General features: G+C 45.5%; 1 protein-coding gene across 2 annotated transcripts in view; it reads right to left on the bottom strand.

Moving 5' to 3' along the window:
- Positions 1–19,039, bottom strand: part of GRIA3 (glutamate ionotropic receptor AMPA type subunit 3) — a 189,087-nt gene that overhangs the window by 54,150 nt on the left and 115,898 nt on the right. For both annotated transcript variants that reach the window (XM_066640006.1, XM_066640005.1), the window contains exons 5-10: positions 18,920–18,973; positions 15,494–15,655; positions 12,808–12,975; positions 12,297–12,401; positions 10,708–10,815; positions 8,517–8,723 (exon numbers count right to left, since the gene is read on the bottom strand). In XM_066640006.1, coding sequence (XP_066496103.1) covers positions 8,517–8,723; positions 10,708–10,815; positions 12,297–12,401; positions 12,808–12,975; positions 15,494–15,655; positions 18,920–18,973 — 804 coding nt within the window. The remainder of the gene's footprint in view (positions 1–8,516; positions 8,724–10,707; positions 10,816–12,296; positions 12,402–12,807; positions 12,976–15,493; positions 15,656–18,919; positions 18,974–19,039) is intronic.

Here is a 19,039-nt window from a genome sequence, read left to right as displayed (position 1 = left end):
GGCTGCAGGGGCTTGGCTGCACTTACAGAGCCTCCTGCAGTCTCCCAGGGGTGCGGGAAGCCCTCCCCAAAGTTTTGAAAGTGAAAGTGGAGCAATCACACCCCACCTCCGCTAAACCAGAAGTGGAGCATGATCGCTCCACTTTCACTTTTGAATCTTTGGGGAGGCCTGCAGAAGGTCGCGCAGGGCTCCCCACACCCCCGGGAGGCTGCAGGAGGCTCTGGTAAGTACAGCCAAGCCCCTGCAGACCCCCGAGTAGCGTGATCCTGGGGTTCACACTGCTGCCTCCTCCCAGCCCCCATCCCTTAAGGGGAAAGAGGCCAGGGCCCTCAGGCTGGGGCGTCACAAAGCCCCAGTTTGAAAACCCCTGCATTACCTTATTGCAGCTGCAATGACACTGGAAAGTTGGACAGGATTTGACCCTGGAAGATTGCAATGGGAGGAGGACTATAGAGGAAGGGTCTGGGGCTGCATCCAGTCTTAGCAGTTCAAGGTGCCTCAGTTCAAGTATTTGGGTTTTTTTCATTTGAAATATAGATGACGAAGGCAGAGGCGTCACTAGGGTTGGCGTCACCCTGTGTGAGAGCTCATTGAGTCACCCCCATGATGGACCTCCTCCTGTACCAGGCCCTACAGAATAAATTATAATATCATATGCACAACTTTAATGCTGTGGCATCATTAGGGTTGGTGTAACACCCATTAGATCGATCTATCTATCTATCTATCTATCTATCTATCTATCTATCTATCTATCTATCTATCTATCTATCTATCTATCTAGTATAGGTCACCCAACAAATCAGGAACTAACGAAAAACTAGTGGCCAACTTGATGGCACTCACACAACTGAATAAGAGTTTTAATATTCGTTCCGATGGATGGATATAAGAGCTGACTCATATTAACACTTTATTGTTTCCCTGCTGTGTCATAAAAACACCTTATTGGCTCTCAGAACAATCAGGTTAATTGGTTCGTTTTGAGTTATGCAAATCCACTTTTTGTTTCATAAGGCAGTTGTGTTCTCCTTTTCTGGTTATTTGGCCATAACATTCAATAGAATACAGACGGTTCATTGCATTCTTCATGAAACTCCACATCGAATGCTATATAACATGATGGTACTATTCAAAAATACCAAGATTTCACAATTTTGGGCAGTAGGGGCATCACCCTCCCCCCCAAGTGTGTCACCTGGTGCAGTCTGCACCCTCCTAGTGAAACCACTGTACTGTGGGGATGAGATGTGATAGAAGTGCATAAATATGGAAAAAGGGAATAGAGATAATTATTCTCCCTCTCTTGTACTAGAAAGGCTCATCCCCATGGAGTGGAATGGAGCTGTGTCATGGGTTTCACCCATGGGACATATGATGTTGCTGTTTATGGCTTCATTCCATGGATGCACCTTCCTCAGTATTAATTACACTGGTTTGGGAACTTAGCAGTGTTTCAAAAAATGTACATCACCGCACCCTGGGGCACTGGGGCACACTCACAGGGATACCATGGGATGTTCCTGGTGGCCCCTCCTACCAGCTCTTGCAGAGGTCGCCATCTTCCAAAACTTTGGCAGTACCATCTTGGATCGTGCAAGAATTTGTATGATTCAAGATGGCAGGAGAGCTGGGAAGAAGAGGCTGTGAGGGCACCATGATCCCAGTAAGTTTGGTAACCACTTCTCTAGGGCCTCACTGTGGTCTTTTCCAGTCCCTAAATGGCGACACTAGGAACTGAATCTGGGACAGATACTCTCATTCCTGAGCTACAGCCACTCCCCTAACCTTTAGCATCTTTTGCAGGGTGTTGTTTGTAGGACACACTGAGATGATTCTCTGGCCATGAAGACAGCATTAAAAGAAAGCCCCAATGCGAGTATGAGTTGGCCATACTGTCTCGCCAGCTTTGCGGAAGGTAACTTTCCTGCTGTGACTGTGAAGTACACAGTGGACAATCGCAAGCTGAAGCCATGAATTATGCAGGCTCTCCATTCATCTGCTGGGGGAACTTGTCACAACAGACGTGGCTTCTCTCATAACTGGGTCTCTCGGCCTGCGAGCGCCGGTATCCAACATTAATGTCATGCATGCAAAACATGACAATCATTTTTCCAGACAAGACACACGGGGAACAGTGGGAGAAACACAAAGCTACAGCTTTCAACTTTCATAATAGACTTCTAAGCTCAGGAGAGAAAGCCAAGCCATCTAGTAAAGGAAAGGCATGTGCTTCATAATGACCTATTTTAATCAGAATTTTCTCATCTCCAAAGTGTTTTGTGTATATTCCATTATTAAGCACCACCTCCACACACACAATGAAGTTCCATTTGCATCCTTGAATCCACTGCTGGCAGTGAAAACACTTAGGAGGGAGCTGTCTATTTTGCTATTCCAGCCAAGCTCAGAATCTGGAATGGAGTGTAGACTCCAAAAACGGTAAAGGTTCCCCCTGCACAATCGTATTCGACTCTAGGGGATGGTGCTCATCTCCTCCGTCTCCAAGCCGAGGGAGCCAGCATTGTCTAAAGACATTTTCATGTGGTCATGTGGCCAGCATGACTAAGTGCACAGAACGCTATTACCTTCCCACCAAAGTGGTACCTATTTATCTACTTGCATTTACATGCTCTCGAACTGCTAGGCTGGCAGGAGCTGAGGCAAGTAACAGGAGCTTGCCCTTTTCCGCAGCACTCAGGTCTCAAACTCCTGGGCTGCTGAACTTCCAGTTGACAGTCCAGTGTCTCATCCACTCAAGTCACTGCACCTCCAATGTAGACTCCAATTAGTCATTTAAATATGGTGAGTATACCTCTAGTCCTCATGGCTGCAAGGACAAAGGTTTTACAGTGTAAGGGAAAGTGGTCTGGTTAAATCTCAGAGGAATGGATGAATAAGATTTCTAGATGTCAAGAATGAACATACAGGTGGGGCCTCACGCATGTAATTCACTCAGCACAGGTGCTGGACCCGCACTGGAGGGTCTCAACTGATGCAAATGTTAGGCACTACTGGAGGTCCTCTGCTGGCCCCACCCGCAGATTCCATTAACTGCAGGTTCGGCATTTGTGAAGGGGCATCTGGGGATGGATGCCCCGTGGACACCAAGGTCCAACTCGACATTTCTCTGCATACAAGCATACATCCACACACACCATAATACAGTATGCATGTCATATAATGAATCATCAATAATGTCCATAATACAGGCATCCCCCAGTGTCTGTGGATCTGATTATCTGCAGTTCCCTGTGGCCCTCACACACATTACCTTTGTTTTATGTGGATTACAAAGTGATACTGTGACTTGTTTGAACAAATGCTATAAGCATAAAGCTTATAGCAAGACGAGCAGGCAAACAGCTTAGGGACTAGAAGGGAGACAAAGAGCAACAGGAAGCAGGAAGTGAACGTTTGCTCTTCATAATAATAAATAATAATAATACAGGTGTATATATACCGCCTTTCTTGGTCTTTATTCAAGACTTTATTCAAGGCGGTTTACATAGGCAGGCTTATTTAAATCCCCATAGGGATTTTTACAATTGGAAGAAGGTTCTTTCTTTCAAGAACGACTACATTCAAGGTGTTTCATTCCGATCTGGCTTCACATTCTGGCCTCCATGCTCCCACGCTCAGAGCAGATGGAATAGCTCGGCTTCAGCTTGTCAGCTGCTTCAAGGTCGCACGGTGCCGGTGGCCTTGAACTGGCGACCTTGTGGATGTTATCTTCAGGCAGACGGAGGCTCTACCCTCTAGACCAGACCTCCTGCCCTCATCTCCTCCTTCTGGGCAGCAGGCTACCTGCCTGCTTGTCTGGATATAAGCTTTTTGCTTATAGTGTTTGTTCAAGCAAGATGCCTGATCACTTTGGGGGAAAGTAATCAACAAATGCAAAAGTGATGGGATGCAGGGGGCTGCAGAGATAGGGTTCTCCTTTCCCACAGTTTCTGGTATCCATAGGGGAGGGGAAGGAACGTATTCCCCACAAATACCAGTGTGTGCCTGTACATACAATCATCAATATGAGATTCATAAATTCTTACAAATGGTGGGCAACTTTGGTAGTCAAGAAAATCAATGTAAACCACTGTTTAAAAAAAAAAAAGTGGGGTGGGGGGCAGAAAACAGCACCGGCCTCATTGTCTTGGCAGCAGGAATGAAGACAATACAATGCAAGATTCAAGACTGGCCAAGATGGTTTCAGCATCTCTTTAGCAATGCTGAACCAAGAGGAAGTGGGCCTGGGTTTCTTGGGAGACGCCAGGCATATGTGACTGCTACAGCCTCTGTACAATGTTGCAAAGATAATACCAAGTGATGGCACAAAAATAACCCCAACTGATGGTACAGAGTAGCCTTTGGAGCTCCATCAGGGGTGGATCATATATATGTAGATACTCACCTATAGTAATCAAGCTCAAATTATCACTTCACCTTATCTTTCTTGCTAAAGCAAGCTCATTAGAAGCAATGTAGAGCTCATTTGTTTCTATAGTAACTTTCCTGGGGAATTCCAGCCAAAGTTAACCTTTTATTCTCCTCCATTCAACCTGGTTCCTTTTTGCAAATGCATGCATTTGGCAGAAGTCTTTTTTTCCCAACACCAGGATGGGATCCACCTTTCCATCAGAAATAAAGTCCCAGGCTACAATTCAGTGCACCATTATTTAAGAATAACTCCCATGGAAAACAGTGGGTCTACTTCTGAGTGAAAGGGGTTGCAAATATATGCAGCTCATCTCTCTGCTGTGAATTGCACAATCCCAGTTATGTGTTATAAGTTGTATGTTGTATGTAGAGCTTCTGGCTTAACACAACAGACACCTTAAAGCTGGATTTGATTCATGGTTCTCCTGCAGTGGTTCCCAACCTTTTTCACTTGCATATCCCTTGGCAGCCCATTTCCATAAATTGTACCCTTCATATTAGCAAAATGTTTGTAATTAATAATACAAGCCCTCATCTCCTCCACGTGAAAGCCCAGACTTCATGTATTCATCACATATTTTCTCTTTTCATCTGTTTGAAGAACAGAAGACTCTGCACTGTTTTGCACCAGAAGTGTGCTCACTTTCCATATTACGTTTCAGCTTTTTTACTGTGCTGGTTTTCAATCACTGGTTCATACATGAATTGATGACCAAAAACTAGCTATTGGTGGGGCTTTCACAGCCAACTAGCTACCTTCGTTCCTGCCTTGCTGGCCCTGCAAAGCATTCTGGAGCACGACCTGCCTTTTTCTGCCATTATGCCATTCTTTTTCAAGTACCCCTAAAGGTCCTGTTGAGTGTCCCTGGGAGTACATGAATACCAAGTTGGGAACCACTGTTTTACTGGTATGTTGTTTACAGTGCACTTACTCTGACAGTGTTTACAAAAAGGTGGTGAAGACCAGAATTTAAAAAGAATAAAAATGTATCTTATGATCTTTTACTATGTTTTTAATAAATTAGAGACTACAGTTCTTAGGTAACAATTAGTGGTAGGTTATTTTTCAGGTTCTGGCCTCGGGTAAAATCCAACAAAACTATAGTCAGACACCCCCCTAAGTTTAACCTCTGACTTATCCGAGGTTCATAGAAAATTCCATGATTGTTGGCTCAAAACCTGCCCTCGACTTATCTGTGGGATCGACTTATAGGCAAGTATCTATGGTATATAAATATTCCTGCAACACAGAGCCGAAGTCAGGCTTCTAGTCCAACTAGCTCCGTATAGGCAGACTCCCTCCAGGGTTTAAGTAGAAATCTTTCCCAACCCTACCTGGAAACACCAGGGATTGAACTTGGGACCTTCTGGATCTAGAAACTACAGCTACACACACAGCTAGATCTGGACCACACAGCTACAGTTCCCCAATTCTTCTTGAAAGAGACGGCCCTCTCTTGTCCTTGCTTGTACTTATAAGAGCTTGTTTGGGATGAGCATCACTCCCCCCTCCCTCCTTTCTTTTTTCCAGGATTTAAGAGAAGCAGAATGCATTATGCAAAAGAAGCAGAAAAATATGCCTCTCTGCATCAAGGTTAAGGGGGTAACCTTTCCAGAGAACAGAGCTTCTAGCTGTGTTCTCAAATGTTGATCCTCTCTCTCTCTCTCTCTCTCTCTCTCTCTCTCTCTCTCTCTCTCTGAAAATTCTGGCTCCAAGGAGTTCAGGAACCCTTAGATTGCTGTTCACGCCTTGGAGGAAGCCAATGGACCTGTGGTTACCTGGACGGAGCAGTGGAATACTGATCATCAAAGCTTTCAGGGGCCAATTATACCTAGGGCGGCAGAATATGGTCACTGCAGAAGAACCGCCAAGCAAAGGGGGTATAAGTGGACCTGATTTGAAGGAAGCGAAAAGCTACTGGGGAAAGCAGATTGCATGGGGAAAGCAGTGGGCAAAAGCGGGCTTAACTCTTCTCCTTCTCACTGCTTTTCTTCTGCAATGTCTTCTCCCCCAACCACATTTCGCAGTAACATGGGGAAGATAAATCTAGAAACCCAGCTGGGGAAAAACAGCTGGGGTGGAGGGAGGGGGGATAGGGAAGGGGTGTTTCTGGGCAGGGGGAGGGCAGCAGGGATAACAGCAGAGTCTGCAGCTAGATCTTATCCTCCCTCCCATGCCTCTAACTCTGGCACAGGCTACTCAAATCTACACCAGCGATTTTGCTGATCAAGTAGACTGGGGCTGCCTGGGTTCTACAAGGGATAAGGGAACCCATGTTCCTTTACCTTGAGGAGACCTCCAGCTACTGCTCTGGCCCTGCAGGATACAGAGGCAGCCATTTCAGTACTGCTGTACTGCATGGCACCAGGGCAGCTCAGGACTGGGCCCTAAAACTCTTTCCACCTGCAGTTTCCTTATGGCAAGTGACTCTCCCTACACCCTATTCCCATAATTTGCAGTTTCTTGTGCTCTGACTGGTCTTTTATCAAACAGTATGGAGAAACAAGCACTACTCTCTCTCTCTCTCTCTCTCTCTCTCTCTCTCTCTCTCTCTCTCTCTCTCTCTGGTTATGTACCAGCAATGTGAAAATAATCTCCGACCAGCTTTTGCTTAGACAGATCTCAGTCCCCCGTTTGGCTGAAGAAACCACCTGGGAAGCAACATCCATTTCCTGCGTCACACCCAGAGGCTCTGTTCCTCCCCTGCAGGGAGGAGTTGCACAGTGCAATCATGTTCGGGCAACACACCTGGGGCTCTGCGCGACGCAGTAGAACCGCTGCTTGCTTTGTTGCACTCCTCCTCCCAGAAGAACAGGAAAGGAGTTGTGGGGATGGAAGACAACAAAATTACAGGTTGCAGAAGCCCACATGGGGTCTCCCACACAGAAGTGAATGGAACTCAGGAATGAATGAAGGCAACGTCAAAACAAATCAAAGAACAACGACACAAAAGAACATGAATCAACATTCGGAAAACAGAAACTCAATGAACAAAAACAGGAAAAAGCAAACCAACAACTTGCACCCCCCTTACAGGTATTATTGGGGCTTTTGAAAACTGCTACAGTTCCACTGGACACATTCCCAAAAGTGGGGCTCTTTATATTTAATTTCCCTTACTCGTCCCAGCAGAGTGCCTTTTCCTGTGAGATTTTGATGGAATCTCTTGTGCATCTCTTATGCCACAGGCTGTTGTGAAATTGAAGAAAGAGACCCAGACCGCTGAGTTTCATTCCTGCTCTTTGGTTAATTTGCTATACAATATTTGACCAGCTATTTAACCTTGAAGGACCTGAAGTTCCTCCACAATGAAACATGGATGAGTTTGGTTAGGAAGCTCTTCCTCTTGATTAACCCAGCTCATCCTGAAGGTATCACTTCTTGTCCTGACCTTGGCCAATAGGGAAAGAAGTCTTCTTCCATTGAACATCCTTGGAGACTCTTCCAGGTTCTGCAGCTCTGATTCTAGAGCAGGGGTGGCCAAACTTGTTTGGACCGCATCTTACTATTCTGCTGGGTCACTATGTGTATTCCTAGCAGACTGGGGACAGGGACACTCTGGGCAGCTGTGTCTGTTGTCTGGCATCCCAGAAAGCTGCGTGACAGGATCCCGGGCAGATGCAACTGTCCAGAGCGCCTCTGTCCCCCGACTTGCTAGGAATACACATAGCGACCTGACGGAACAGTAAGGTCCACTCACCAGGCAGACGGGTTCTTCTGAACCCTGGATCTGGCCCTCAGGCTGGGGTTTGGATGGCCCTGTTCTAGAGCAACGAGTAGTTGTAGAAGTAATGAGTTGTCTATCCCTCCTCCTGCATGAGCTGGAAGAGGGACAGATAGTTCCTCCTTCCCTCCTCGAAGAGGGACAGATAGTTGCCATAGAAACAGAGCTGCAGATCCCCAAAATCCCCAGTGATTTTCAACTGCTGTGCTTCAAACACTGGCGACACACCTGTGACACACCAATAGGCCATGACCATCACATATACTATGAGATTATTTTTCAGCATGTCTACCTGCACACACATCCACAGAATTTGGCCAGCACCAATGAAGAATGGGACGCTTCAGGGCAACTTACCCCATAGACCAGCTCACCCACCATGCCGTTCCACATTTTTGTGTCAGGATCCCTTGCTCCATACTTCCCATCTGGAACAATGGACAACTCGTACTTTATCCCAACGTGCTTTGCTATCTCATATGCAAGATCTACACAGTAGCCTTCGTATTTCTCGTTTCCTTCTTTTTGGTCAGGGCTCTGCTTCCGCATTACGTAGGGGGCTTCCTGTGATATGGTGGGGAGGGGAGGAATAAGAGAACTTTCAGTTTAATACACATCTGTAATCATGTTCCAGGTGTCCATAAACAGCTGCATCAATCCACTTCCCTGGACTGCTTTGCTGATCCAGGCAGTGGCATCACTAGGGATTGTGTCTTCTGGTGTGGGAGGCCACACGTCACCCCCTTGATAGACCTCTTCCCAAGTTCACTGCCTACCGTCCCAGGGCAGTAGGCATGGTAAAATTGGTCTGCCCCTGCTGGTTTTTTGGCTATAACTTTTGATAGAATAGAGATATTTCAACGTGGTTTGTTTCATTGCATTCTGCATGAAATTACACATCAAATGATATATCATGATGGTATAATTCGAAAATACTAAGATTTTGAAAATTTTGGCTAGTAGTGGTGTCACCCCCCCCCCTTGTGTGTGTGTCACCCGGTGTGACCTGCACACCCCTAGCAATGCCACTGGATCCAGGAAGCAAAGAAACCTGAGAGGAAGGGGAGAGTAATGGAAATGACCCTTCCAAAATCAATCATCTTCCTACGAATAGCAGTAATGAATTATCAGTGCAGACCATTCTGGCATTTTCCCTTCAAGGAAAACATGGTGGTCTTTTTTTAAATTAAAAAAAAATGAAGGAAAAAAGAGGGAAAGCATGATAATAGAGCTTTTTCAAATTATTCATAGTTAGGAGAAACTGGAGAGAGATTTAGAGCCCAATCCTGTGCTCAGAGACACGTTTACGAGCCTCACCATCGGGCCCCTGCCCGTGCTAGCCCAGTGCCGGCAGGTCTCTCAGACTGTAAGGTAAGCATGGTAAACGGGGGCAGGGAGGAAGCGTTCTGGGGAGGGAGGAGGCCGACGGAGAGAGGGCGGGGGGAGGCGTGCTGTGGGGAGGGAGAGAGGCGGGTCTGCGGAGCTCTGCTCTGCAGGATCCAAGGCGCTCGGGTAGGGCTCCGTGCCCTACATGAGCGCCTTTACTTTACTGCTGACCTTTTGGTCGGCGGTAAAGTGAGTAGCCCCATTGCAGGGCTGCTTCCCTTCTCCGGAGGCACCTCCCACGGTAGCCCGGGAGGCACAGGATCCGGAGGCAGCCCTTCTCTGTGCCGCCGAGCCTGGGCGCCCCGGCAGCTCAGGATTGGGCTGCCAGTTTCCTCTCCAATAATCCTGCATCTCCATGAAATTGATTAGCAGCAGATGTGGGACAGAGAAAAGGAACCTCTTCTTCATGCAACTCATAATTTGTATGCGGAACTGTCTGCCACAAGATGTGGCGGCGGCTTCTGGCTTAGGCAGATTTCAAAGGGGGATGACAAAGGAGGAGGAGAAGTTTTCCAGGAGCTATGAGTCATGATGGCTATGTGGAATGTCCATGTTCAGAGTACTTCTGAATACCAGCAGCTGTGGGGGCAAAAGTGGCAGAAGGTTCTTGCCTTCACAATTCTGGCTATGGACTTCCCAGAGGCTTCTGCTTGGCTGTGGTGGGAAACAGGAATTAGATAGGCTTTGACTTGTTCCAGCAGGGCTTTTCTTAGGTTCTTATCAGAATCTGGGCTTCCCTTGTGCCATATCTCAGTGCAGTTTCTTCCAGACAAGAAGAGCTGTCATTGCTTCATTTCTACCCATCATGCTGTTTGCAAGGGCACGAGAGTCTTCTCAGTAAGAGGATGACTACCTCCCAGGAATCAGGGACTAGGGGAAACCTAGATGGTCGGGTTTTCCCTGGCCCCTGATTAAAGTGGGTGGAGTAAAATGCTGGAGGACTGCATAAAGGGCAACTGGAGTTGGCAGGAAGCCCATTTATGTTTTCATTTCAGCGAGGAGGGAGGTACTGATGACATCACTGGACGCCCCCCAATCTGAGGCCCTTTGCTGCAGAGTTGCCAAATACAGAGGGGAAGTTTCTAGGCAAAGATTCCCAGATCAAGGAGCACATCAGGCTCCTCCAAAGAGCTCAATTCAGACCTGTTTCTGCAGAACTTACGAGGATGGTGGTGACCACAATGGTTCTGTTCTCCACGGAAGAAGTATCGTTGGAGACACTGGGGTCTATGGCGGGCACAAATCTCTCATACTCGTTCCAGTAACCAGCCTGCCAATGAAGAGAGCACCATTGAGTCAATGTGTGGTGTTGCCAGCACCTTAAATATTTGACCAACCATCCCTGCAGCTGACTGGGCAACACTAGGAATAATTATAAGTCTGTTGACACCTACTTCTGGCACATGATACACATTAGCCTGATGGGTTTTAAAGGGCTTATTTTGAACACAACTGTATTTGGGTCAATTCTTTTCCTGCCTGTCTGTACCTATTTCATGTTATCCTCACAATCACCATAGAAGGTAGGCTGAAGGCAGTGCAGTGTAGTGGGCTGAGCATCGGACTAGGAGCTTCAAATCTTACTCAGTCATAAAATTCACTGGATGACTTGAGACCAGTCATCTACTCTTAGGTAGGTCTAACGTACTTGCAAAGATTACATGGGTGGGAGAAGCATGGCTGCCCATCCTGAACTCTTTGAAAGAATGTAATCAGTGTTCAGATTATGTGGCCAACTGGAAATTTGACCCCTAGACTCTCTGGTCCAAGTCCTACCCTCTGTACACTCTGTTGGCTGTATTACTGGTTTCATCTCCACATATCTGATGATACTTATTTTTTATACTTTGGGGCAGTGGCTTCTCAGAGGCTTCCCATATTGAGAATATGGGAGCATATGCACATTTATAAAAACAAGAGGGCGCCCACAACAAAATGTTGCAGTTCATGCCTCTGTCTGGGAGTAAGTCCCACTGGACTCATCAGTATTGAATAGGCCAGTGATTTTCAATGGCCAGGTATTTTCTCACGGCACACTGATCTCTATGGTCTTCTCTATGGTCTTCACCTCTTGTGATGTCACTTCCAGGAGATTCTTCTAGGCTTTGCGGCTCTGTTTCTAGGGCAACTGTCTAGTAACAAATTGTCTGTCCCTCTTCCTCTGCCGGCAGCTGCCCTTAGAACAGAGCTGTAGAAACCTGGAAGAGTGTTTCAGCAATTTTCAATTGCTGTCTGCCAAACTCCCATGACCCATCTGCAGATTGGGCATCTCCACACACACACACACACACACACACACACACACACACACACACACACAGAGCTTCTCTCTCTCTCTCTCTCTCTCTCTCTCTCTCTCTCTCTCTCTCTCTCTCTGTTCTCCCCACTTCTCCTTTTCACAAACTTTGCTCAAAACACAGTACAAATTCCTTGCTTGAAACAGAAATGTAAAATTGTGCCTCTTCTCAAACCTTTAATCACAAGAACAGGCTCCAATGTGACTCTAGGGATGCCTCTCCAGGGATCTTGACTTTCTCCCCTTAACCTTCTGACTCCCCATGAAGCCAAGTGTTTGGGGGACTGTTGCCCCTTTTGAGGCTTTTGATTTTGAACGTTCCTAGTCCTGCAAAGTTCAAGAAGTACCCAGAAGCCTCCATCTTTTGGGGAGGGGGTAGATGGCTCCATTTTAGCTGCCATCCTATTGCACAGGGAGCAGAGACCTTAGTAACAAGAGGGATAGATGCACCTTACCTTCCGTGCTCCTCCAACTCTCATTTCATATACATCAATTGTATAATTAGTTCTACGCCCGTAGGTGTCAAACTGGATATTCCCTGTCATTCCTTGTACTTGAACCTTAAAAGCAGACAATGCAATATATTAGTGTTATTATTATTATTTATATTCATTTTTTACACAGCACTAACCATGCACATGACCCTTTTGAAAGGGTGAGAGATCAGGTCCCTGCCCTGAGGAACTTACAGTTTGATCATCTACTAGGGGGAACAAGAGAGAAAGCGGAGAGAAATGAAGGCAGGGGTCAATGGGAAGAAAATGCTACTGTGTTTATTTGTACTGGATATCTTAAAATTGTATTTTAAGCCTCATTATAAGCTGCCCTGTGAAGTTTTTAATCACATAACAAGGGAGACCCATCTCTCAAACAAACAAACAAATAACATGCAACCCAAGCAAATGTCCAGATATTCTAAAAATAAATCTATGCATCTGGGAACGTTCTTTTTTTATTCATCCTTACCATTTTCAGGGCTCTTTCTATATCAATCCCTTGGCTCCAAGGCACCGCTGGGTTTGCCAAGCAGTCTCCAGCGCTACCTCTCCGGGAGACATCCACGCGCTGCCTTCGGAGGTACCGGAAAGCTTCTGCGATGACTAGTATGGCATCATGGGTCAGCGCTGATGTATACTAAAGCAGGCATAAAGGGGGACAGCTTGACAAGTTGCATTCTGGGAAACGCTCCAGGCAGAGGTTCTTTGTTTGGTTTTTTTCCCCCAAACTGCCGGGAGCCGTCACCCTAACTAGCCTGCACTTTTTGAGATGTCAAACATTCCCTTTGCAATCACTTCATTGCCGGGGAAGAGGGGCAGAGTTTACATTTTCCTTTGTGCTTACACTTCACAGCCCAGTGCTCTCCCAAGCTGGCTCAAACAAGACATCAGATCACTAGAAAGCAAACCATTTGCTATAATGCCGACATGAACAAACTAAAGAAAACAACATGATTATCACTGTCATTTTATCATTAATAATATGCAATTAGCCCACACTGAGCTTCAGTGTGTCATAATCCAATTTCTCTGGCCTATATTTCCTATTAGCTCAAATATGTGGTCAGTAATAAATCTATTATTTTTTTTTCCTTTCTCTCCCCCCCTTCCCATTGCACTTCACTACTTTCTCACACAGTTCAAAATTACAGTTCTTATGGAGGTGATAAATCTATAAACATTCCCATTCACTGAATGGGGGAGATCTTCAAATGGCATTTTTAGCCAGCATGTTGTATTTTATTTCACAGTGTGAGTTGGAAGCCCCTTTGAAGCTCGAGACAGGGCTGTCTTCTGAATAAATTGCTTTTTCCATGGTCAGCATTCTGGTGTTTTCTTGTAGGTGTCTATTTTTCTTTAAAACTTCTTGATTCTTAAGTGTTTAGTATATCCATTTTGAATGGCTAGGCTAGGAAAAAGTAGATCACTGGAATCACAACCTTGCTAATTTTCACAGGATGCTGCCTACTGAGTCAGAGCAATGGCCTAACTACTACCACACACACAGGCTGGCAGAAGTTGAATGGGGCATAATATACCAGCAGAGCATATATACATACAATTTAACAAATTGAGGCTGCAATCCTAAACACACTTTCCTGGGAGTAAGCCCCATGGAATACAATGGGACTTCCTTGTGAACAGACATTCATACGATTGTGCTGTAAGGCCCTGATCCCATGATTGATCTCCTTCCATCGGAGATATCTGGGATATTGACCACATGACGTGGGCCTACACTCATTATATTTTTAAGTAAGTATACCCTGGACCCAGTGGCATTGCTAGGGAAGTATAAGAGTGTGGACCACACGAGATGACACACTTGGGGGGGGGGCAGGAAGGGTGACACCACTACTGACCAAAATTGTGAACATCTTGGTATTTTTGAGTAATACCATTATGTTATATGTCACTTGATGTGCAATTTAATGCAGAATGCAATGACACTAACCTAGTTGAAGTATCTGCATTCTACCAAATGTTATAGCCAAATAACCAGAAAAGGAAAATACAACTGTCTTATGTAACAAAAAGTTGATTCCTTTAACCCAAAACTAACCAATGAGACTGGTTGTACCTTGAGCAAGTGAGTTATTATGACACAGCAGGGAACCAATAAGGCTGCGGTTTTCAAACTCTCCCGGAGTTTGAAACCCACAGTAAGTCCTTGCAAGGGAGGAGAAGGCGGCGGGGGGCAGGCAGTGACGCTGCCAGGATCGCACCGCTCGGAGGGGGCTGCAGGAACTGGGATGTACTCACCAGTCCCTGCAGCAGCATCCTGGGAGTGCAGGGAGCCTTGTGCGAGCCTCTGCAGGGTTCCCCGGGTCAGGAGCAGTGAAAGTGAGCCTCTGCAAAACTGGAAGTGGAGCGCACCCCACTCCCTGCAGCTCTGTCAGAAGTGAAAGTGGAGTGATCGCACTCTGCTTCCAGTTTAGCGGAGGCGGGGAATGATCGCCCCACTTTCACTCTGGAAGCCTCGGGGAGCCCTGCAGACAGCTGCGCAAGGCTCCCCCACACCCCTGGGAGGCTGCAGGAGTCTGTGGTAAGTGCAGCCAAGCCCCTGCAGCCCCCCCGAGCAGCGTGATCCTGGGGATCGCACCGCTGCCTCCTCCCTGCCTCCTGGCTGCCCCCACCCCTTAAGGGGAAACAGCTCAGGGCCCACAGGCTTGGGCGTCGCGACACCCTAGTCTGAAAACCTCTGCAGTAAGGTGTTAGTATGAGTCAGCTCTCATTTCCATGTATCAGAGCTAATACTAGAACTCTTATTCAATTGTGTGAGTGTCATCAAGTTGGTCACTGGCTTTTTGTTGGTTAGTGTGACACCAACCCAAGGGATGCCATTGCATTTAGGTTGTGCTTTTGATGTTGTAATTTATTCTTTATGGTCTAGTATGGGAGGAGGTCCATCATGGAGGTGATGCAATGAGGTCTTGCACCAGGTGGCACAAGCCCTAGTGATGCCACTGCCTGGGTCTAGTCAAATATTATACCCATCTATGGACCATGTGGCTGAGCATAGTCCCTGCAAGAGGTCCCAGATTTAACCTCTCACATCTCAAGTTGAGCTATGAAAGACTTCTTTCTGTTGACAATTCTCGCTTAGCTGGACCAATCAGGAGATTATTCAGATGTTATTGCTCTATAACACTTACCTTTAATGGAGAGTTTTTGGCCTCTGGGAACTCCCTTTCATCCAGTCTCACCCAACGCTGCATAAACTGTTGAACCATTGGGTTTTCATTGTTAATAATCTGAAATCCAGTGACGTTGGCACCTCCTTGGACCACTCTTTCCAGCGATATATCTGTAAAACCCTGGGAGGATAAAGATTTATATCAATTTGGCAAGGAACATTCCAACACAATGCTTCAGCCCACTTCAGGTAGTTAAGGTCTCTTCTAAACATAAGAAAATCACCATTCTTTCGCCCAGTTAGTATGGGCTACAGGCTCTGGTCATTAGTAGTACCATTAAAGATGTGGGTTCAGATTAATAATAAGGGTGGGTGTTAACGTTAGAAAGTGTTTGGGCAACCTGTTCACATGCTTTGAACCAAGATGTGTTTAAGACCCAGTTCATGCAAAAGCAAATCAAATCCTTCTGTCTGCAATTCCATTCAACGGAATGAAGACGAGAGCTAATGAGAACACAGCACATCCTTTAAACTTCTTTTTACAAACAACATTACAAATACCCAGGAAAATTAACATGAATCATGCCACCAAAAGTGTAGTGCCCTCTTAGCTGACCCTCTTCTTTTGAATTGGTTACCAGTTTGTGCATTTAGGAATTTAACTGAGGTTCAGGACAACAAAGAGACTTGAGTTTCAGATCTGGTTCACCAAGAAAATATCTCTGAGAAGATCTTTTCAGGCAGCCTGCCACGGAAGGCCACAGAAATGGCCACAGAAATGACATCCCAGGATGCATCAGACATCAAAACTTACACAAACTGAACCCTACTGGATCAGCCCAGAGGTACATCTAGTCCAGCTTCCTGTATCTCACTATGGCCCACCAGATGCCTAGGGAGCACACAAGACAACACGAGACCTGCATCCTGGTGCCACTCCCGTGCACCTGGCCTTCTGAGCTAGACTACTTCTAAAACCAGGAGGTTACACATACCCATCATAGCTTGTAACCTGTGATGAATTTTTCTTCCAGAAATCTGTCCAATCCCTTTTTAACGGCATCTAATCCAGATGCCATCACCATATCCTGTGGCAAGGAGTTCCACAGACTAATTATACGCTGGTTAAAGAAATATTTCCGTCGGTCTGTTCTAACTCTCCTGATACTCAATTTTAATGGCTCAAGAGCAGTAGAATTTTAGTGTCAAGAGCAGTAGAATTTTCTCCCAATGCAAAGAGGCAGGTGATGTTCTTACTTAACATAATAGCACTTTAAAACCATCCTTCCCACTTCAGAGCTTACAAAGAAAGCAAGAGATTACAGCGAATCATCTAACGCTTAGAAGAATTGAGTGGTGGAAGGTGTTGAACTTAAGAGGAGCAGCCATCTCACAAAACAGCCTCCAATCCCCACTGGATCAGAAGGGTTAGAAACCTCTTCTCTCTCTCTATATTTTATATATATATATATATATATATATATATATATATATATATATATATATAATTATAATTTTAATTATAATAATTGTAATAATAATAATAATAATATATAATATATATTATATATATATATATTATATATATATATAATAAATTATATATATTATAATTATATATAAGATAATATATTATATATTATATATAATATACATAATGAAGAAACCCTTGCAATGAAAACCCATTATACAGATTAGAAAAACTGCATTTTGACAATAGATGGACCTAGGGCATGCTTATTGAATATGGAACAAGTGATCTCAATCTCTCTCCACAATACACTTGAGACGCATTGCCAGAATTGGTAAATAATTCTTTAAGCAGTCGGGAGACTCAATGAGATAGAATTATGGATTAGCTCCGACTCTTTGTAACAATGGTAAAATCACCAAGTATAACTATTTTTCCCTCTCCCGATGGTGAATTTCTGTTATTAAAGAGATTTGGATTGTCAACTGTAATGCTCTTTTGAGGATATACAAAGGGATTCATTCCTTTTTAAACTGCTAGGGAGAGCAGGATGCTTTGGCCACTGAGTACAAATGGATTATGACATCTCAGTCCTTTCATTTCTCTAAAGCTGCTTTCCAACGGCTGAGAAAGATTCTGACTGGGACCTAAAGAGCTGCTTAGAGGTCAAACAAGACATGACCCAAAACATGCAATTTCCACTTCCGTGGTGTGTTTTATTTTTTTGAACATGGCCTGAAAGTGTAATGGATGGTGGGGGGCTTTAGTACTTTTCTCCCAGGGCATCCCACTGGTTTTCAATGGAAGCTCCTCTTCATTAAAAACGATTGGGTTGGTGGGGCTGCAATCAGGATCAGAACCACAATGGAAGCAATGTACTAAAGACCCCTATCCCCACATGGTTTGGAGCCATGGTTTGAAGTTCACCCCTCCCCCCCCACACACACAGTCATCCCATAATTTCAAAACAAAACACAAAAGTGGAACAAAACATGAAGTTTTTAGGATCATGTCTAGTTTGACCCTCAGCAGGGTCAGCCGTAGGGTGATTTGACCAATTTGGCCAAATTGGGCCCTGTGCCCCAAGGGGCCCCTCACTGCGGCAGCAAATAGAGTCACAGCTGGTACCTCACTCCGTAGCTTTTTCTCTGGCATGGAATCTTCCATGCTGATGCATTGCAAGGAGTGTGCAGTGAGAGGAGCATTGCCTCTGGAAAGCCCTCTCTCCTTCCCACCCTTGGGTCCAATTAGCTTGAAATTGCCCCCACTGGAAGCAGTTAGCAGTGACACCGCTGCTGGGTGCCTCACACCTGCTGCTCATCCTGGTGAGTATGAAAGTGTGGAGGTAGGGAGCCATGTGGAGGTAGGGGGCCTCACAAAAACGTTTTTTACACCAGACTTGACCCTTAGAGGTGCTCAAGAAGGAATTTTGAAGCTTCTATAAGATACCAAAGCAGCCTCCGATGTGACATGATGGGGTTGCTCGGGGTTAGCACAATGTAAGGCAGTCGTTTTAAGCGACAGACTGGTGGGGAGATGTCCCCACCCACCTCCACCATTCATCCTCCCTGGCTTGAAAAGAGGGGAACAGAGCAGAAGAGAACAGTATGCTAGAGCGTCTCCACTCTAGTCTACCACTCTCTTCTGCTCCCTTCCCCTCTTTTCAAATCCAGGGAGCAGGAGGAGGAAGAACCACAGAGCATGGCACACTGTTGGGCAAGGAAGGGAGCAGTATTTGGAGCACTGCAACAAGTGCCAAGAGATTTTGAGAAGAGCATGAGATTGACACTCAAGAACCACCAGTTCCTATTGGAACAGCTGCACTTTTTAGGGGGAGGGGGGGTCTTACTGGCTTCCATCTTTCTCTGAGCATGCCCACTCTGGATAATTAAAAATACCAACTAAATGCGAATGTATTTCCCACATCCATGTTGAATTTCCGTTATATGTAGATACATGTATAAAAACTCTTACCAGGTTAGCAAGCATATAGTGATAGCTTCTGGAATGTTTACTAAGGGTTACGACCTGTGTAAAAAAGGAAAAATACAAGATATATCATTTGGCAAAAGACCATTCCCCCCCCCCCCAACA

This window comes from Tiliqua scincoides, chromosome 12 (genome assembly GCF_035046505.1).
Source record: "Tiliqua scincoides isolate rTilSci1 chromosome 12, rTilSci1.hap2, whole genome shotgun sequence".
Classification (NCBI taxonomy): domain Eukaryota; kingdom Metazoa; phylum Chordata; class Lepidosauria; order Squamata; family Scincidae; genus Tiliqua; species Tiliqua scincoides.
This window is presented reverse-complemented; position numbering and strand designations above follow the sequence as displayed.